This window comes from Ornithorhynchus anatinus, chromosome 18, assembly GCF_004115215.2.
Source record: "Ornithorhynchus anatinus isolate Pmale09 chromosome 18, mOrnAna1.pri.v4, whole genome shotgun sequence".
Lineage (NCBI taxonomy): Eukaryota > Metazoa > Chordata > Mammalia > Monotremata > Ornithorhynchidae > Ornithorhynchus > Ornithorhynchus anatinus.
In genome coordinates, this window is record NC_041745.1 from 15026999 (window position 1) to 15047935 (window position 20937).

The window sequence follows — 20937 nt, forward strand, 5'->3', positions numbered from 1 at the left end:
CCACTAGGCCACAAGATCCTCCCTCTTACTTAGGCCGTGAGCCCCACGTGGGACAGAGACTGGGTCCAACCTGATTAACTCGTACCTACCGCAGCGCTTAGAACGGTGTTTGACACGTCGTAAGCACTTAAATATTTTTTGTTGGTTTTTTTTTTTTAAAGCAAGCAAAATGCCTCAGGCAAGAAGTGTGGAATGGATCCAGGGGACGGGACTTCTTGTCTGATATCAAACCGCCAGAAAGGTGGAGGCTACGGCAGATGGGCAGGACACTGCAGAGAGGCTCGGGTTGGCCACCCTGTCACCCCCACGGGAACGAGGGCTCTCTGAGGGCAGGGGCTGTTGCGGCTCTATCTGGAGACCCCAGGGCACGGGCATAGGAGAAGCAGCACGGCGAAGCGGAGAGAGCACGGGCCTGGGAGTCAGAAACTCACGGGTTCTAATCCCGGTTCCTCCACGCGACCCTGGGCAAGTCACCTTCTCTGGGCTCAGTCCCCTCCTCTGTAAAACGGGGAGGGAGACTGTGAGCTCCACCTGGGACAGGGACGCCATTTGCTCGTATCCACCCCAGAGCCTAGTACGGTGCCCGGCACATAGAAAGGGCTGAACAGATACCCTAATTATTATTATTATTGTTATGAGACCAGCCCTGCCACACCGCAGAAAAGACACGTCACTGAAGCTGAACCCTCACAGAGCGACCCCAGTTTTCCCGGTTGCAAATTCAAGAGAATCTCCCCCTTCCCAACTCCCCAGTCGCTGCTGACTCATTCCCCGACCCAGTCGACTGGAGTTATTCCCAGAAAGCCTGCGCTCTGACTTCAAAGCTCCCCGCATTCGGTGCGGAACGAGGAAGGGAGGCACAAATTAGCTCCACGAAGATTGAACTGCTCTCCGGCCCTGCCTTCCTTGCCAGGAACGGTTCAAAATCTCATTCCAACCACCTGAATCTTACACCTTCCGAGCAATTACTCTCTCCCGCTTAACACCTCATTGAAGGCGCAGCCTCTCCAAGAGGTCTTCCCAGACTAAGCCCCACTTTTCCTCAACTCCCACTCCCTTCTGCTTCACCCTGACTTACTCTCTTTGCTCTCCCTCCCCTCCCCACAGCACTTGTGCGTATATCTGTAGTTCTATTTCTTTGTATTGATGTCTGTCTCCCCTCCTCTGGGCCGTAAGCTCGCTACAGGGCAGGGAATATCTCTTTATTGTTCTACTGTCCTCTCCCAAGCGCTTAGTACAGTGCTCTGCACACAGTAAGCGCTCTGTAACTACGATTGAATGAATGACCGAACGGCTCTGCCGGATCTCGGCTGACCCAGTTGGTTGACCGTCCGTACGGGCCCGCCCGCGCTGAGCTCGGCGGGGGCGTCCTGCAGTCCGCGCCGGGCCCGGGGATGTCCAGCCGGGACACACGTCTGCTCGGACCCTCCCGCCGGGCCCTGGGAGGGGGAGGTGCCTGGGTGTGGGCAGAGGAGGGGGCTGCGGGGAGACGGAGGAGGTGGGTGCGGGGTGGAAAGGGGTGGGTGAGGTGAGGGGAGAGGAGGGGGCCTTGGGGAGGATTGGGGGGGGGGGGGCCACAGGAAGAGTGGATTCAGGGACAATTCCGTGTGGGCAACGCGGGCAGCCGTGGGATGGGGTCTCCCTCAGGCTCCCCCTGGGGCTGCGGTGGCCGACGGGCAGGAAATGTGTCTGCTTACTGTTCTACTGTACTCTCCCAAGAGTTTAGGGCAGTGCTCTGCACACAGTGAGCCCTCAGTAAATCCGACTGAATGAATGAATGGATGAACCGGGTCAGGGAGCTGCGGAGACGGGATACTGGGCCCCTGTCCCACAGAGACCCGACGCCCCTCGCGCTCCCCCGGGATATACTCCCCCTCTCCCCCCATCACTTCTGAAAGGTTTCTGCTTGATCCCCTTCCCCTCTCTCAGCCCCGGTCTGACCCAGCTGGGTTTTCGGCCACGTCTGCCCGTTTCCTGGGGAGCGGGAGGTCTCCCCGGGTGGCGGTCAGCCAGGAACCCGGGCACTCTAGTTTCCTGGCCCTGACTCTGCTCCATCCTCACGGTCAGCGATACCAGCCTACACCCCTTCTCTCCCCTCTCTGACTGTCCACCAGTGACCCAGCCCGGACCATCCAACACCCATAGTTACCTCTCCGTCCCCGAGTCTCCCTCCAGGAATCCACCACGACCCCCGACTCTCCCCTCTCCGTCCCTTCCTTGACTGTCCCCCCCCAGTGACCCAGCACGGACTATCCGACACCCCTGACGCTCCCTTCTCCGTCCCCGACTGTCCCTCCAGTGACCCGGCGCTGACCACCCAACACCCCCTTCTATCCCCTCCCTGACTGTCCCTCCGGTGATCCAGCAAGGACCATCCGATCCCCATGTGATCCACCTGACCCAACCCTTCCGGCCGTTCTGGTTGCACGGCATCCCGGGAGAACAGATTTCCGCCGGACACGCGGGGGAAGGAGGGAGGCTAGAGGCAGATCTGGCTAGAGGCGAGGTTGGCTCGGTGACCTCTGGAAGCCTCTTCGGGCCCGGAGGAGGCCAGAAACAAGGTGCCCGAGAGAGGATGCCTACCTCCGTGACGAAGAGCGTACGGGGGTCGATGATGTCCAGGAAGTGTCTGAAGCGGCCGTAGAACGAAGTCTGTAGAGGAGAGAAGAGGCGGGAGAGGTCGTGAGTGGAGGCCGGTGCCCCGTGGTAAAATGGGGCTCTCTGGGGAATGGCGGAAAGGGGCCATCGGGGGGACGGGTCCTGGGGGAAACAACCCTGGCTGAAGTCGCTTCCCTGCCCCCAAATTAGGCGTCCCCCTCATCTCCCACTCCCTGGGCCCTCCCCCCGGGAAGATCCTAGCCCACCCCACCCCCCTCCCCATCCAGGACCGCTCTGTCACTTCCCGTCTCCCTGCACCCACCCCGGCCATGGCCCACCACGGACGCTGCTGACCCACACCTCTCCCCCGCGGCCTGATGGGCAGCTTGATGGGATGGACACCCGGTAGGGTCGACGCCACGTCCTCCGACTGCGAGCGCCTAAAAAGACGGCGTCCTTCTCCCCGAAAGGCCGGCGCCCGGAGAAGCAGCGTGGCTCAGTGGAAAGAGCCCGGGCTTGGGAGTCAGAGGTCATGGGTTTGACTCTGCCACTTGTCAGCTGTGCGACTGTGGGCAAGTCACTTCACTTCTCTGTGCCTCAGTTCCCTCATCGGTAAAATGGGGATGAAGACCGTGAGCCTCACGTGGGACAACCTGATGACCCTGTATCTACCCCAGTGCTTAGAACAGTGCTCTGCACATAGTAAGCGCTTAACAAATACCAACGTTATTATTATTATTATTATCCCTCCTCCCCGACCAGACCGCTGGCCCCTTGAGGTCAGCGGCTGGGGCTGGCCCTCCTTTCGGGTCATTCACTCGTTCAATCGCATTTATTGAGCGCTTACTTTGTGCAGAACCCTGTATTAAGCACTCGGGAGAGGACAGTAGAACAACATAACGGATGCGTTCCCTGCCCACAACGAGCTCACAGTCCAGCACAGTGTGAGAGTGAGCGTGTGTGAGTGAACAGGTGGGCGCGTGTGAGACAACAGAAGTGGGCAAGTCCCTTCACTTCTCTGTGCCTCAGTTCCCTCATCTGTAAAATGGGGATTAAGACTGTGAGCCTCACGTGGGACAACCTGATTACGCTTTATCTACCCCAGCGCTGAGAACAGCGCTCTGCACATAGTAAGCGCTTAACCAATACCAACATTATTATTATTATTATTATTATTATGTGTTCTTCCTCATCCATCGGTCAACGCCGGCAGGCGAAGTAGGGCTTGACCTCTGGCCCTTCCGCCGCCTTTGGGTGGGACCTGCTTCTTTTTTGTCCCCCCCGCTCCACCTCGCTGGACGGGCGAGTCGACTAGTTCCAGGGGAAGCCGGTAGCCCTAAGGCAGCCGGTTGGGCAACGGCCGGTAGCCACGGGGCCCCTCGTCGGGGTCTACGCTGAGGGAAGCGGCTCTTGCCTTGGGTTAGGGAACCTGGCTTCCGGCGACTTAACTGCAGGAAATGCTCGGGGTGGGGCCTGACTCAAGTCCGAGCAGGGGGCCGGGGTGGGGGGCTACCACAGAGTGGCTCGGTGGCAAGAGCCCGGGCTTGAGAGTCAGAGGTCGTGAGTTCTAATCCCGGGTCCGCCCCTTGGCTGCTGTGTGACCTCGGGCAAGTCGCTTCACTTCTCTGGGCCTCGGTGACCTCATCTGGAGAACGGGGATGAAGACCGTGAGCCCCACGTGGGACAACCTGATGAATCTGTATCTACCCCGGCGCTTAGAACAGTGCTTGGCACAGAGAAGCGCTTAACGGACAGCAACATTATTATTATTACCACACAGGGCCTGGCACATAGTAAGAGCTTAATAAATACCATAATTATTATTATTATTATTACCCTCAGTTTTCCTATAACACAGGGGCTATGTCCGTCTCCCTCCGTCTAGACTGTGAGCTCTTCGTGGGCAGGGACTGTCTCTCTTTACTGCTGTACTGTACGTTCCCAAGCGCTTAGAACAGTGCTCCGCACACAGTAAGCACTTAATAAATACAATTGACTGAATGAATGATCCCTGGGGGATTTTCTTATGGTATTTGTTAAACGCTTTCTATGTGCCAGGCCCTGTCCTACGCGTTGGGGTAGATACAAGCTAAGCGGGTGGGCCCCAATCTGTGTCCCATCTTGGGCTCACAGTCTTCATCCCCATTTCACAGAGGAGGTCACTGAGGCCCAGAGAATAATGGTAACGTTAAGCGCTTCCTATGTGCCAAGCACTGTTCTAAGCACTGAGGTAGCTATAAGGTAATCAGGTTGTCCACATGGGGCTCATGGTCCTGAATCCCCATTTTACAGATGAGGTAACTGAGGCCCAAAGAAGTTAAAAGACTGGCCCAAAGTCCCACAGCTGATGAGTGGCGGAGCCGGGATTAGAACTCACGACCCCTGACTCCCAAGCCCGTGCTCCTTCCACTAAACCAAGCTGCTTCTCATCATCTACCCTGGTACTTAGAACAGTGCTTGGCACCTAGTAAGCGCTTATAACAAGTACCTTTATTACTATTATTATCTTCCCCAGCACTTAGAACAGTGCTTGCCATATAGTAAGAGCTTAACAAGTATTATTATTATACCCAGTGGTTGCCCATCCACCGCCGTATCAAACAAAAACTCCTCCCTCTTGGCTTTCAGGTTGTCCATCCCCTCGCCCCCTCCTCCCTCCCCTCCCTCCTCTCCTCCTCCGGCCCTGCGCACACACTCCGCTCCTCTGCCGCCGCTCACCTCCTCCCTGGGCCTCGTTCTCGCCCGTCCCGCCATCGACCCCCGGCCCACGTCCTCCCGCTGTCCCGGAACGCCCTCCCTCCTCACCTCCGCCCAACTAACTCTCTTCCCCTCTTCCAAGCCCTCCTGAGAGCTCCCCTCCTCCAGGAAGCCTTCCCAGACTGAGCCGTCCCTTCCCCTCCGCTCCTCTCCCCACATCGCCCCGACTCCCTCCCTCTGCTCTACCCCCTTCCCCTCCCCACAGCACTTGTGTATATTTGTACATATTTACTACTCTATTAATTTTATTAATGATGTGCATAGATCTATAATTCCACCTACATTGACGCTATTGACGGCTGTCTACTTGTCTCGTCATCCATCTCCCCCCTTCGAGACGGTGAGCCCGTTGGGCCGGGATGGTCTCTACCTGTTGCCCAGTTGTCCTTTCCAAGCGCTGAGTCCAGGGCTCCGCACACAGTCAGCGCTCAATAAATACGACTGAATGGGTGAATATGCCAGACGCCTCTGGCCCAGAAATTTTACACTGATGACTCCGCAACTCGTTTAGCCACCCTGTTGGGGTGTGAGGAGGGGATTATGGACCAGGCCACAGTAGAGAAGCAGCGGGTTTCAGTGGAAAGAGCCCGGGCTTGGGAGTCAGAGGTCATGGGTTTGAATCCCAGCTCTGCCACTTGTCAGCTGGGTGACTGTGGGCAAGTCACTTCACTTCTCGGTGCCTCAGTGACCTCATCTGGAAAATGGGGATTAACTGTGAACCTCACATGGGACAACCCTGTGTCTACCCCAGCGCTTAGAACAGCGCTCTGCACATAGTAAGCGCTTAACAAACACCAACATTATTATTACTGAGTCCTGAGGGGGTCAGGAGGGATGGAGGTGGGGAATCAGACTGGAAAATGGGGGAGAAGGGACAGGGGTCCCTAAAGGCACAACCTAAGTCACCCCAAGCCCTTCAGCACTGTGCTCATTTGTATAGATTTTTATTACCCTGTGTGACTGTGGGCAAGTCACTTAACTTTTCTGTGCCTCAGTGACCTCATCTGTGAAATGGGGATTAACTGTGAGCCTCACGTGGGACAACCTGATGACCCTGTAACTCCCCCAGCGCTTAGAACAGAGCTCTGCACATAGTAAGCGCTTAACAAATACCAACATTATTATTATTATTCCCCTATCTATTTCGTTAATGAGGGGTCCATCCTCTTGATTCTATTTATCGTGATTAAGTTGTCTTGTTTTTGTCCAAATGTCTCCCCCGATTAGACTGTGATCCCGTCCATGGGCAGGGTTGGTCTCTATCTGTTGCCCAGTTGTCCATTCCAAGCGCTTAGTACAGTGCTCTGCACATAGTAAGCGCTCAATAAATACTACTGAATGAAAGAATGAGGCCAAGCAAACTGTGCAGCGCCTCTGCGCTGGGCACAGGTGCCTCATCAGCGCTTATCACAGTGGAGAAGGAGGTGGTCTCTTCCCCCTCATGCCCCCTCAAAAATAAATTAAATTTTAAAAAGCCAGCAGCCCCCAGCTACCCGGGGCGGGACTCGAACCCGTGACCTCGAGGCCAACGGGTCCGTGGCCCTTGGCTTCGTCACCGCTGGGAGGGGGATAAGCCCCGCCCCCTCGGCGCCCTGCTCGGCCAATCACGGGGCAGCTCCCAGTGGGGGCGTGGGCAGGGCCGGCGGCGGGAGAGCGACGGCTCCGCCAGCCAATGGGGGCGCAGATCTCCCGTCCACCGCCCACGCTCCCGGCCAATGGGAGCGAGGCCTGGAGGGGCACGCTCCCCGCCGCGGCGTTGCCGGGCGGCCGCGGCAGAGGGGCCGAGGGGGCCGGGGGCGTCCTCCCTCTCCCCCCCCCCTCCATCTTGGCCACCCTCCCTCCTCCGCCCCGTCCGCCCGTTCCTTCCCGCCGTCTCCCTTACCTGCTGGAAGCGCGGCTTCCCCAGCTGGAAGGGAGGCGCCCCCACCGAGGCGGCCGCGGCCGCCGCAGTCTCCGCCATGGCCCCGGACGCCCGCAATCGTCGGCCCTTTTAAAATGTCCCTCCTCGGCCCCCGCCGCCGCCGCCGCTCCTGATTGGTCGTCGCCGACCGCAGCGGCCTAGGGGGCCGCGGGGCATTCTGGGGGTTGTAGTCTTTACCTCCCCCCCAGGCGGCCATCTTGGCCTGGAGGGGTCACAGCCTGCTGAAGGCTGATAACCAGGGCCAGGCACTGTGCTAAGTCCTGGGGTTCGCAGAGCGAAGACTACTAACTGTCGGAGTTCCTCAAGGGTCAGTTCTTGGCCCTCTTCTGTTCTCCATTTACACTCACTCCCTCGGCGAACTCATCCGCTCTCACGGCTTCGACTACCATCTCTACGCAGATGACACGCAGATCTACATCTCCGCCCCCGTCCTCTCCCCCTCCCTTCGGGCTCGCATCTCCTCCTGCCTCCGGGACGTCTCCACCTGGATGTCGGCCCGCCACCTAAAACTCGACATGAACGAGACTGAGCTCCTCATCGTCCCTCCCGAACCCGGTCCTCTCCCAGACTTCCCTATCACCGTGGATGGCACGACCGTCCTTCCCGTCTCTCGGGCCCGCGATCTCGGTGTCATCCTTGACTCGTCTCTCTCGTTCACCCCACGCATCCTATCCGTTACCGAGACCTGCCGGTTTCACCTCTACGATATCGCCGAGATCCGCCCTTTCCTCTCCACCCAAACGGCTACCTTACTATTACGGGCTCTCGTTATATCCCGGCTAGACTACTGTGTCGGCCTTCTCTCTGACCTCCCTTCCTCCTCTCTCGCCCCGCTCCGGTCTAATTCTTCACTCCGCTGCCCGGCTCATCTTCCTGCAGAAACGATCTGGGCATGTCACTCCCCTTCTTAAACGACTCCAGTGGTTGCCTATCGACCTCCGCTCCAAACAAAAACTCCTCACTCTAGGCTTCGAGGCTCTCCATCACCTTGCCCCTTCCTACCTCTCCTCCCTTCTCTCTTTCTACCGCCCACCCCGCACGCTCCGCTCCTCTGCCGCCCGCCTCCTCGCCGTCCCTCGGTCTCCCCCGTCTCGCCGTCGACCCCCGGGCCGCGTCCTCCCGCGGTCCCGGAACGCCCTCCCTCCTCACCTCTGCCAAACCGATTCTCTTTCCCTCTTCAAAACCCTACTTAAAAATCACCTCCTCCAAGAGGCGTTCCCAGACTGAGCTCCTCTTCTCCCTCTTCTCCCTCTGCCATCCCCTCTTTACCTCTCCGCGGCTAAAGCCTCATTTTCTCCTTTTCCCTCTGCTCCTCCACCTCTCCCTTCCCATCCCCACAGCACCGTACTCGTCCGCTCGACTGTATATATTTTCGTTACCCTATTTATTTTGTTAATGAATTGTACATCGCCTCGATTCTATTTAGTTGCCGTTGTTTTTACGAGATGTTCTTCCCCTCGACTCTGTTTATCGCCATCGTTCTCGTCTGTCCGTCTCCCCCGATCAGACCGTAAGCCCGTTGAACGGCAGGGACCGTCTCTATCTGTTGCCGACTTGTTCATCCCAAGCGCTTAGTACAGTGCTCTGCACATAGTAAGCGCTCAATAAATACTATTGAATGAATGAATGAATAAGAATAATGGCATCTGTCAAGCGCTCACTATGGGCCAGGCACCGTCCTAAGCGCTGGGGTGGATACATGGGTTTGATGGTCTTCATCCCCATTTTGCAGATGAGGGGACTGAGGCCCAGAGGAGTGAAGTGACTTGCCCAAGGCAAGACAGAGACAAGGGATTAGAACCCATGACCTTCTGACTCCCAGGACCCGGGATCTATCCATTAATAATAATAATGATGGTATCTGTTAAGCGCTTAGTAGGTGCAGAGCACTGTTCTAAGCGCTGGGGGAGATACAGGGTCATCAGTTGTCCCACATGAGGCTCACAGTCAGGTGCTGATAATAATAATGATAATGTTGGTATTTGTTAAGTGCTTACTATGTGCAGAGTGCTGTTCTCAGCGCCGGGGGAGATACAGGGTCATCAGGTTGTCCCACACGAAGCTCAGAGTCTTCATCCCCATTTTACAGCTGAGGTCGCTGAGGCCCAGAGAAGTGAAGTGACTTGCCCACAGTCACCCAGCTGACAAGGGGCAGAGCAGGGATTCGAACCCATGACCTCTGACTCCCAAGCCCGGCCTCTTTCCACTGAGCCACGCTGCTTCCCAATACAAGGCCACATGGGGCTGACAGTCTTAATCCCCATTTTGCAGAGGAGGGGACCGAGGCCCAGAGGAGTGAAGTGACTTGCCCAAGGCAAGGCAGAGACAAGGGATTAGAACCCATGACCTTCTGGCTCCCAGGCCCCGGGGTCTATCCATTAATAATAATAATGATGGTATTTGTTAAGTGCTTACTATGTGCAGAGCACTGTTCTAAGCCCTGGGGGAGATACAGGGTAATCGGGTTGTCCCATGTGAGGCTCACAGTCTTCATCCCCATTTTAATAATGTTGGTATTTGTTAAGCGCTTACTATGTGCAGAGCACTGTTCTAAGCGCTGGGGTAGACATAGGGGAATCAGGTTGTCCCACATGGGGCTCACAGTCTTAATCCCTATTTTAGAGATGAAGTAACTGAGGCCCAGAGAAGTTAAGCGACGTGCCCACAGTCACCCAGCTGACAAGTGGCGGAGCAGGGATTCGAACCCATGACCTCTGACTCCCAAGCCCGGGCTCTTTCCACTGAGCCACGCTGCTTCCCAATACAAGGCCACATGGGGCTGACCGTCTTCATCCCCATTTTGCAGAGGAGGGGACCGAGGCCCAGAGGAGTGAAGTGACTTGCCCAAGGCAAGGCAGAGACAAGGGATTAGAACCCATGACCTTCTGGCTCCCTGGCCCCGGGCTCTGTCCATGAGGCCATGCTGCTTCCATGGAGAGGAAAAGAGGAGAAAGTCCTGAGGGGTGGATGTGGGAATTTCTCCATCAAATTTGGGGAAACTGAGGAACCGTGTGGGCCCAATTTAACTAATTCCCTGGGTCTTCAAGCCCAGTGTTGTCTCTCATGCGAGGGGAGTGACAAGATTAGGGAATCTGAGAGGCACAGGTTTCATTCAACCCCTTATCCAGTCCTGGTCCTTCCTCTCAGCTGCCTCCAGGAAGCCTTCCTAGAGCCATCCCATCCATTCACCCTCAAATCCTGCACTCCTAATGGCGGGGCAGGGCTCTGAACATGGGACGTTAGCCTAGTTAGACTGTGAGCCCGTCGTTGGGCAGGGATCGTCTCCATCTCTTGCCGAATTGTGCATTCCAAGCGCTTAGTACAGTGCTCTGCACATAGTAAGCGCCTCAATAAATACCACTGAATCAACCAGGGTTCCGAATCCTCATCCGGACCTAATAATAACAACTGTAATAATAATAATGGTATTTGTTAAGCACTTACTGTGGTACCAAACACTGTTCTAAGCATTGGGATGGATCCAAGTTATTAATAATACTAATAGTATTTGTTAGGCGCTTACTAGGTGCCAGGCACTGTACTAAGCGACGGGGTGGATACAAGCAAATCGGGTTGGACGCGGTCCCTGTCCCAGGTGGGGCTCATAGTCTCAACTCCCATTTTACAGATGAGGTCACTGAGGCCTAGAGAAGTAAAGTGACTTGCCCAAGGTCACAAATGGCAGAGAAGGGATTAGAACCCATGACCTTCTGACTCCCGGGTTTGTGCACAGTTCTGAAAATGGGACATTAGCCTGGAACACAGAACCAGGGCCCTGAATCCTCATTGGGACCTAATAATAATATTATTTATAACAATAGAAAATAGGACATTAGCCTGGAACACAGAACCAGGGCCTTGAATCCTCATCGGGACCTAATAATAATATTATTTATAACAATAATGATAATGGTACTTGTTAAGCGCTTACTATGTGCCAAGCACCATTCTAAGCACTGGGGTAGATACAAGGTAATAATAATAATAATAACGGTATTTGTTAAGCGCTTACTATGTGCCAAACACTGTTCTAAGCCCTGGGATAGATACAAGGCAATAATAATAATAATAATCATAGTATTTGTACTATGCGCCAAGCCCTGTACTAAGCACCCGGGTGAATACAATCAAACTGGTTTGGACACCGTCCTTGAACCACATGGGGCTTATGTTCTTATCTCCATTTTACAGATGAGGGAACCGAAGCTCAAGAGAAGTGAAGTGACTTACCCAAGGTCACACGACAGACGTGCGGTGGAGGCAGAATTAGAACCCAGGTCCTCCTGGCTCCCAGGCCCTGCTTTATCCACTCGCTCACACCGCTTCTCAGACGTCTGACCCCCATCGTCCGTCGACACAGTCGGACTCCCCGCAACGCCAAGCTTCCAGAGGATGGGCTTCTAGGGACAAGATTCCTGGACCGGTGGCGATTGACTAGGTAGGAAAGAAGACCTTCCGCAGATTGATTCCCTCAAGAGAGTAAGCTCCTTATGGGCCGGGAATGTGTCTGCTAATTCTGTCGTATTGAAATAAAAACAATAATGATATTTATGGTATTTGTGAAGCGCTTACTCTGTGTCGGGCACTAAACTAAGCGCGGGGATAGATCCGAGCAAATCGGGTTGGACGCAGCCCCTGTCCCACGTGGGGTTCCCAGTGTCCATCTCCATTTTAGAGATGAGGTACCTGAGGCCCAGAGAATAATAATTCCAGCAATAATAATAATGATAATATTTATTAAACGCTCTGGGCCAGGCACTGTTTTAAGCACTGGGGTAGATATAAGATAGGTTGGGCACAGTCCCTGTCCCACATAGGGCTCACGGTCTTAATCCCCATTTTACAGATGAGGGAACTGAGGCTCAGAGAAGTGACTTGCCCAAGGTCACACAGGAGACAAGGGGCGGAGTCAGGATTAGAACCCATGACCCTTCTGACTCCCAGGCCCGTGCTCTATCCACTTGACCACGCTGCTTTGAAGCGCTTAATAAGCACTCAATAAATACCACTGATTGATTGATTGAATGATCTCTGGGTCCTGGCATGATAATAATTATTATAATGTTGGTATTTGTTAAGCGCTTACTATATGCAGAGCACTGTTCTAAGCGCTGGGGGAGATACAGGGTCATCAGGTTGTCCCACCTGAGGCTCACAGTTAATCCCCATTTTACAGATGAGGTAACTGAGGCACAGAGAAGTTAAGTGACTTGCCCACGGTCACACAGCTGACAAATGGCAGAGCAGGGAGGTAACTAGGATTGGGATTGAGGGGGAGGTCGGATTCCCAAAGCTGGGATCTCTCTTTCCCAGATCGGCTCTCTCCACAGATATTTCACCGCCGGGATTGGATTAGGGGTGGGGGCCTCCAGAGGCAGGGTCGGGCATCAGAGAGCGGGCACCTCACGAACCATCAGGCAAACACCCTAATGCCTGCTAGGTTGGTCCAGAGGAGGTAAGTGACTTGCCCAAGGTCACACAGCCGACACGTGGAGGAGCCGGGATTAGAACCCACGGCCTTCTGACTCCCAGGCCCGGGTTCTAGCCAATAGGCCAAGCCGCTTCTACTTAAGTGTTTAGGGGAGGTGGGACTAAGCACATCAGCCATAGCAGGGAGGGAAAATTGGGTGGAGAGATGAGGGATCGAGGGAAGGCTTCCTGGAGGAGGTGAAATCTTCGTAGGGCTCTGAAGATGGGGCGAGTGAACTGGTGGATATGAAGTGGGATGGGCGAACACGCAGCCATAAATAATACCATTAAAACCATAATGTCATTATGGTATTTGTTAAGCACTTACTATGGGCCAGGCACTGTGCTGAACACTGGTGTCACCTTCCCCTTCTCCCTTCCTCTCCAGAAGGATCAAACTCCAGCCCCAGAAATCCGCATTTGGCCATGCCAAGCACCTAAGCAGGGGCAGGGAGAACTTTCCATTTCTTTACTCCCCCTCCAGGGAGGTCATCTTTAGGCTACACCAATCTTGCTCACGTAGCCACCTGCTGCTATTAATACAGGAAGGAGGATCAGAGAGGCTAAGACGTCTGTCTCGGGTCACACAGCCGGTCCCCTGCTTCCCATCTCCCACTGGGTCCCTCTCCTTCGGTCAGCCCGTATAGCCGGGTCGGGTAGGGATCCAGGAACGAGGTCTGGTCCGGGCTGGAAAGCGGTGAAGGGCGTGGGAGACAGAGTCGGAAGAGAGGCAGGCTTGGGTTGGAAGTCAACGTCCCTTCTCGGGACGGCACCTGGAGAGTTCCCCGTCCTCCACCAGCCTCGGCTACGGGAGGGAGAGTCCGGCACAGGCCGACCCGTTCCGAGCTTGGCCGGTGGCTAGCGAGCGGAAGGCGAGTCCGTGCCGGGCAGTAGGAGCCCGGGAGAGAGTCGAGGGTGGAGACTCGAGTCGATGGCGCCGAAGGAGGCGACGGTAGACCCGCTTCCGGATTTTTGACTGAGAAAACTGTGTGGATTCATTCATTCATTCATTCAATAGTATTTATTGAGCGCTTACTATGTGCAGAGCACTGTACTAAGCGCTTGGGATGAACAAGTCGGCAACAGATAGAGACGGTCCCTGCCGTTTGACGGGCTTACGGTCTGATCGGGGGAGACGGACAGACGAGAACGATGGCGATAGACAGCGTCGAGGGGTAGAACATCTCGTAAAAACGATGGCGACTAAATAGAATCGAGGCGATGTACAATTCATTAACAAAATAAATAGGGTAACGAAAATATATACAGTTGAGCGGACGAGTACGGTGCTGTGGGGATGGGAAGGGAGAGGGGGAGGAGCGGAGGGAAAAGGGGAAAATGAGGCTTTAGCTGCGGAGAGGTAAAGGGGGGATGGCAGAGGGAGTAGAGGGGGAAGAGGAGCTCAGTCTGGGAAGGCCTCTTGGAGGAGGTGATTTTTAAGTAGGGTTTCGAAGAGGGAAAGAGAATCGGTTTGGCGGAGGCGAGGAGGGAGGGCGTTCCGGGACCGCGGGAGGACGCGGCCCGGGGGTCGACGGCGGGACGGGCGAGACCGAGGGACGGCGAGGAGGCGGGCGGCGGAGGAGCGGAGCGTGCGGGGTGGGCGGTAGAAAGAGAGAAGGGAGGAGAGGTAGGAAGGGGCGAGGTGACGGAGAGCCTCGAAGCCTAGAGTGAGGAGTTTCTGTTTGGAGCGGAGGTCGATAGGCAACCACTGGAGTCGTTTAAGAAGGGGAGTGACATGCCCAGATCGTTTCTGCGGGAAGATGAGCCGGGCAGCGGAGTGAAGAATAGACCGGAGCGGGGCGAGAGAGGAGGAAGGGAGGTCAGAGAGAAATCCACCACCATTGCAGGTGGAGGTGGACGCTCTGGGGGAGATGCTCCACGCCGCCGCTGTGGGTAGGAGACGACTCGACGGCGAAAGAGAAGACAAGAAGTCGACGAAACAGCAAACGTGATGCTCTAAGGGTAGAGTTCGAGATTGGCCTGAGAGCTTGGGGACGTCGGGGGGCAGGAGGGGTAGAGAGGAAATGAAGTAGGGAAGAGGTGGGTTATTCGGGGCGCTTCATCCTCACCCCAGTAGGCCTTCTAGACCAGAGTCAATCAATCGTATTCATCGAGCACTTACTTGGTGCAGAGCGCTGTACTAACCGCTTGGGAGAGTACGATACAACGGAGTTGGTGAACACGCACCCTGTCCGCAATGTGTTGACCGTCTAGAGTCACTAATGATAATAATAACTGTGATAATAATAATTGTGTCCATTTGTTAAGTGGGGCGGATACGAGCAAATCGGGTTGGACACAGTCCCTGTCCCATGAGGGGCTCACCGTTTCACTCCCCATTTTACAGATGAGACAACTGAGAACCAGAGAAGTGAAGCCACTTGTCCAAGGTTGCACACAGCAGACAAGTGGCAGAGCCGGGATTAGAACCCATGACCTTCTGACTCCCAGGCCCGGGCTCTAGCCACAACTCCATGCTGTTTCCCAAGGAGTTTGTCAGGCAGCCTATGCCCAGCCCAGCAGGTTGGCCTGGTTTGCACAGGTCAACAGGGCCTGGGTCAACATTTAATAATAACAATAATAGTAATAATAATAATAATGGTATTTATTAAGCGCTTACTATGTGCAGAGCACTGTTCTGAGCACTGGGGGGGATACAAGGCGATCAGGTTGTCTCACGTGGGGCTCACAGTTTTAATCCCCATTTTACAGATGAGGTAACTGAGGCCCAGAGAAGTTAAGCGACTTGCCCAAGGTCACCCAGCAGACAAATGGCGGAGCTGGGATTAGATCCCACGTCATCTGACTCCCAAGGCCGGGCTCTTGCCACTAGGCCACGCTGCTTCTCGAACTCAACTCACTTGCTCCCCTATATTCATTCAATCATATTTACTGAGCGCTTACTATGTGCAGGGCACTGTACAAAGCTCTTGGAATGTACAATTCGGCAACAGATACAGACAATCCCTGCCCAACACGGTCGGAAAGCCTCTCGTTCAACTATCCCAAAGCCCTGGATCACCCGCACAGTCCGTCTTCTTTGCTCTTGCGCCCGAACTAGAAAGCGCTGCCGGCGGGAATCGAAACATCAGGCCGACCTTGGTCCGCTTCGAGTTTATCTGTACGTGCTTTAACTCTGCCCTCTCCTCTGCCCGGCAAAATCATTTCTCCATCCCTACTGACACCCACACCCATCGCCCTCGCCAGTTGTTCCAGAGGTTTAACTTCCTCCTCTAACCCCCTCTCCGCCCCGCCTCCCCCATCTCTTGCCCCTATTGACCTAACCCCCTTCTTTATTGAGAAAATCAAAATGATCAGGCATGATCTCCCTAAATTCTCCCCTGCCCCTCCTTCACCAGACTATTTGTTTTGTGTTGTTTTGTTGTCTGTCTCCCCCGTTTAGACTGTGAGCCCGTCGTTGGGCGGGGATTGTCTCTATCTGTTGCCCAATTGTACATTCCAAGTGCTTAGTACAGTGCTCTGCACACAGCAAGCGCTCAAAAAATACAATTGAATGAATGAACTCTCCCATCTTTTCCAGGTGTACCTCTAGAGGAGGTCTCCTGCCTTCTCGCAAAAGCCACCCCCTCCACCTGCATGTCCGACCCTATCCCTTCGCACCTTATCGAAACACCCCCTCTCTTCATCCCTCCCGGACCCCCGTCTTCAACCATTGCTGTCCAATGGCACCTTCCCCACTGCTTTGGAAGACGCTCGTGCCTCCCCTATCCTAAAAATGCCCTCTCTCAACCCCAAGGCGCCCCTTCAGTCATAGCCCCATCTTCCTCCTGCCATCTCTCCCCCCCCACCACACAATACGTCCGAGAATGAGTTGTCTACACCCTCTGTCTCAAGTTCCTCCCCTCCAACTCTCTCCTTGACCCCTCCAATCTGGCTTCCGTCCCCTTCACGCCACAGAAACCGCCCTCTCAAAGGTCACCGACGATCTTCTTTTTGCCAAACCCACCGGCCTCTACCCCGTTCTAATCCTCTTTGGCCTCTCAGCTGCCTTGGACACTATGGACCACCCCATTCTCCTGGAAACATTATCCAACCTTGGCTTCCCTGCCACTGTTCTCTCCTCGTTCTCCTCTCTCTCTGGCTGTTCATTCTCCTTCTCCTTAAGGAGGTCCTCCTCCGCCTCCCACCCCCTAACTGAGGGGGTCCCACGAGGTTCAGTTCCACGTCCCCTTCTATTCTCCATCTACACCTACTCCCTGGGAGAACTCATTCACTCCCAAGGCTTCAACTATCACCTCTATGCATATAATTCCCAATTCTCCAACTCCAGCCCTGATCTCCCCCCCGCTTCTCTGCAGTCTCACACATTTCCTCCTGTCTTCAAGACATCTCTACTTGGATGTGCTGCCAAAACTGAGCTCCTTATCTTCCCGTCCAAACCCTGTCCTCCCCCCGACTTTCCCGTCACTGTAGAGGGCACCACCGTTCTTGCTGTGTCACAAGCCCGTAGCCTTGACATTATCCTTGACTCCACTCTTATTGAATCCATGTATTTAACCTATCCCTAAATCCTGTCATTTCAACCTCCACAGCATCGCTAAAATCCGCCCTTTCCTCTTCATCCAAACCGCTACCACGTTAATCCAAGCACTTATAGCACTTATCCTATCCCACCTCGATCACTCTATCCTTGCTGACCTCCCTGCCTCCCCTCTCTCCCCACTCCCATTCATACTTCACTCTGCTGCCTGGATCATTTCCCTACAGAAACGTCAGTCTGTGTTTCCCCCCTCCTTGAGAACGTCCGGTGGTTGTCCATCCATCTCCTCATCAAACAGAACACCCCCTTCATCGGGTTTAAAGCGCTCAACCACCTCACCCCTACTTCACCTCTCTACTCTCCTACAACCCAGCCCCCACACTTCGCTCCTCTAATTCCAACCCACTGGCTGTACCTCAATCTCGTCTATCTCACCCGATCCCTCACCCATGTCCTGCCCCTTCTCTCCCTCTTCATAACCGACACTCTCTCCCTGCTTCGGAGCCTTATTGAAGGCACATCTCTTCCAAGAAGGCTTCCCTAAGCCCTCCTTGTCTTCTCCTTTACTTCCACTCCCTTCTGTATCACCCTCACTTGCTCCTTTGATTCATCCCCGCCTCCCAGCCCCACAGCACTTATATACATATGGGTAATGTATTTATTTACATTAATGTCTGTCTCACCTTCTAGACTGTAAGCTCACTGTGGGCAGGGAACGTGTCCGTTATTTATACTCTCCCGAGCGCACAGTACAGTGTTCTGCACACGGTAAGTGCTCAATAAATACAACTGACTGATCGAGGGATGCAAGATGACAGGCAGTGAGGTGCCTCTTGCAGTCTGGGGGGAGACAGTTTAGATGGGGACAGTCTTAAGAATTCTCCTACCCCAAGGGTGGGTTCGCCACAGAGCTTTCCCTGCCCAGAATGGGTTAGGGGATGGGGACACCAGAGGCAGGTGCTTAGACAACATGACTGAGGTCTGTGGGGACCCTCTTCCTCCCCATCCGCTTCCAGACTTCTCCAGGCTCCTCACCCTCAACCTTCTCTTCCCCAGGCCCCACCAAAGACAGACTGAGTAGGCGAGCTGTACATGAACTAACTTTTATTTTCCTTAAAGTGCTCAAAACGGGAAGAACAAAGCTCTTTACAAACCAGGCTGGCAACTAGGAAGACAAACACTAAGCAAGAAATCCACCTCCCCTGGCCACCGGAGGTCAGAGGTCGGGAGAACAGACAGTTCCTGTGGGATCTGAGCCTTCCGCCCCGCCATCACAGCGAGGTGGCCACGCTGGACACATCGTCTTTGGGGCCCCTCTGCGAGCCTAGTCTTGACCTTGTCTAAACCCCTTTGAGGATAAGCAGCGCTGGGGGAGGGAGCTGCCGGGGCAGAGCGGACCCACCCCCTCCCCACGCCTAAGCAGACGCCCTTCTGAGGTCCCGGAGGCCCTTGGGCACCATCTCCTCTGAGCCAGCCACGAAAGGCGGCACCGGGGCTGTCCAGGAGCTACGCCGGGCTGTAGGGGTACGGGTGGGAGGGAGAGGAGGCAGCAGGTCCGGTCAAGTCCCAGCTCAGCGTTTCCCTGAAGTCTGTGCTCCCTCGGTCCTGCCCTCACTCCACCCCATCCTGGGGGTTTGAGCGGGTGTGGAGGAGAGAAATCACAGTGGAACTCTGCCGGTCCCGGCCCCCCGCCCCGGCCCTTCCAAGCCCCACGTCGGACCTGGGGAGGGTAAAGCCAAGGGGACTTGGATGGAGCCAGGGGCGGGGGCTGAGCTGGGCGTCCGGGGGGTGGCACAGGACGGAAAGGCGAATACGCCCAGGGCGGACAGATGGGGGAAAAGGGGGATTTAAAGTGCGAGGCGGCTGAGCCAACGTGGCGGCGGGAAACAGAGCTAGGCCGAAGTGCAACGACCCAGGAGCGAGGAGCGTGGCCGGCCCCATCCCTAATCCTGGCGGGGGCTGGGGTCGGGGGGGGGGCGGTCGAGGTCGGGCACGATGCTGGCTGTCTCCTCCCCTTCCGCCGGAAGCAGGGGATTGTGGTGGCTGGGCAGGACTCTTTGGGACTCAGCTCTCGCTCTGACCCCAGCCGCTCAGACTAGCGTGGCCCTCCCTGCCTTCGCTCCTTCCTCCCTCCCTCATGAACGTTGATGGGGGCGGGGCTGTGGTTCCCCCAAACCACAGACCCCCACGGCCACAGCTTTGACAGGAAAACCCGGGTGGGGTGGGGGGAGATCCCCTCTGCCCGGTCCCGGGGGGCACACAGCTCTTGCCCCCAGCCAGGGCCCTCGGCGGGGTTCCGTGCCCCTCTTTTCTCCCCAACCCCCAGCCCCGTCCACTCCCACGCAAAGGCACATTTTCCTTAAATTCAAACACGGTCTGGTTTTGGCAACCAAACAGGAAGACGGGAATCCAGAGCAATAAAAACCCCAACCGGCCGCGGTCACCCCCGACTCCGGCTGCGGTTCCTCAGGCAGGGGGAGGAGGAGGAAGACCTGGTGAACCCTGATCCCGAGCGCACCTACGGATGGCGTCGGTGCAGGTCGGGGACGGACCGAGGACCCTCCCCGGGGAGTCCGCGGGGACTCTGGCAGCTCGGACCCCGGGGCGGGAGGGGCGAGGGGACGGACGGAGCCCCTGGTCCTCCCCTCCTCCAGCGGCAAGGGGCTCAGCGGAGGACCCCGACGGATTCGAGGGCCGTAGCCGCTCCCCGCGGGAACGTCTGGAGCGGTGCCGCGGTGGGGTTCTAAGCGGCGGGGCCGGGGAAGGAGGGAGGAGGTCAGGAGACGGGGTCACCTCCGGACTAGGCCCGAAATCCCGGGGCAGGACTACGGCGGGGAGCGGGCGGCGCTGGGAAGGGGGGCGAGGTCTGCCCCGGCCCGACCCCCTCGGGGACGGGGAAGGGAGGCCGGGAGCTATGGCGGCGGGCGGGCGGCAGGCCGATGTCGACGTGTGGCTCTAGCAGGCGGGGCCCGGGGGTCACGGCGGGGGCGGAGGGGGTCACGGGAAGGCCCCGGGCTGGTCCAGGGTGATCTGCAGCAGGGAGGGCGACTGCTCCATGATGCGTACCAGCAGCCGGTCGATATAACTCTCCAGCTCCCGCACGTGCTCGTCGCGCTGGCTCAGCTCTCTCTCCCGCTGCAGCAGCAGCTTGATCAGCTCGTCGTGCGTCAGGTGGTAGTAACGGGCCGACCCGTCCAGCGACGGGGAAGGGTCCTGGGGAGGGAAGGGACGGGGGCCGTCGGGACCCGGAGCCAACCGCCGGGCCAACCCCAAGTCATCCCCTTGGCGGGAAAACTCACCTCGACCCGCCCCCCCGCAATCCACCACCCAGTCGGTCTCACGGAAACCCTGCCCATTCACTCATTCAATCGTATTTATTGAGCGCTTACTGTGTGCGGTAATAATATAACTAATAATAAAAAATAATCATTGGGTTATTGGTTAAGTGCTTACTAGGTGCCAAGCACAGTTCTGAGCGCTGGTGTAGATAGTGGAGAAAGAGGGAAGGGCGGGGATAAGGGCCCTAAACAGCTAGCGGGGCTCCACCCAGGCTGATTTGGGATGACCCTGTCTGGAAGCAGGGGGATGGACTAAAGGACCTCAGCCTCCATCCTATCCCCTCCCACCTTACAAAAAAATCACATGCCCCTTTCCCTCCTGGACCTCCACCTTCCACTGCTCACTCTCCAGG

The 20937-nt window shown here is 56.0% G+C and overlaps 2 protein-coding genes across 6 annotated transcripts in view; both read right to left on the reverse strand.

The window, feature by feature from the left end:
* The window catches only part of SFXN5 (sideroflexin 5), an 82338-nt gene extending 74997 nt beyond the window's left edge, over positions 1–7341 (reverse strand). For all 5 annotated transcript variants that reach the window (XM_029046485.2, XM_039914650.1, XM_029046483.2 and 2 more), the window contains exons 1-2: positions 7238–7341; positions 2584–2652 (exon numbers count right to left, since the gene is read on the reverse strand). In XM_029046485.2, coding sequence (XP_028902318.1) covers positions 2584–2652; positions 7238–7315 — 147 coding nt within the window. In that variant the 5' untranslated portion in view covers positions 7316–7341. The remainder of the gene's footprint in view (positions 1–2583; positions 2653–7237) is intronic.
* A 10992-nt stretch (positions 7342–18333) lies between these two features.
* The window catches only part of RAB11FIP5 (RAB11 family interacting protein 5), a 50615-nt gene continuing 48011 nt past the window's right edge, over positions 18334–20937 (reverse strand). Inside the window, exon 5 of the mRNA XM_029083461.1 lies at positions 18334–20459. Coding sequence (XP_028939294.1) covers positions 20244–20459 — 216 coding nt within the window. The 3' untranslated portion in view covers positions 18334–20243. The remainder of the gene's footprint in view (positions 20460–20937) is intronic.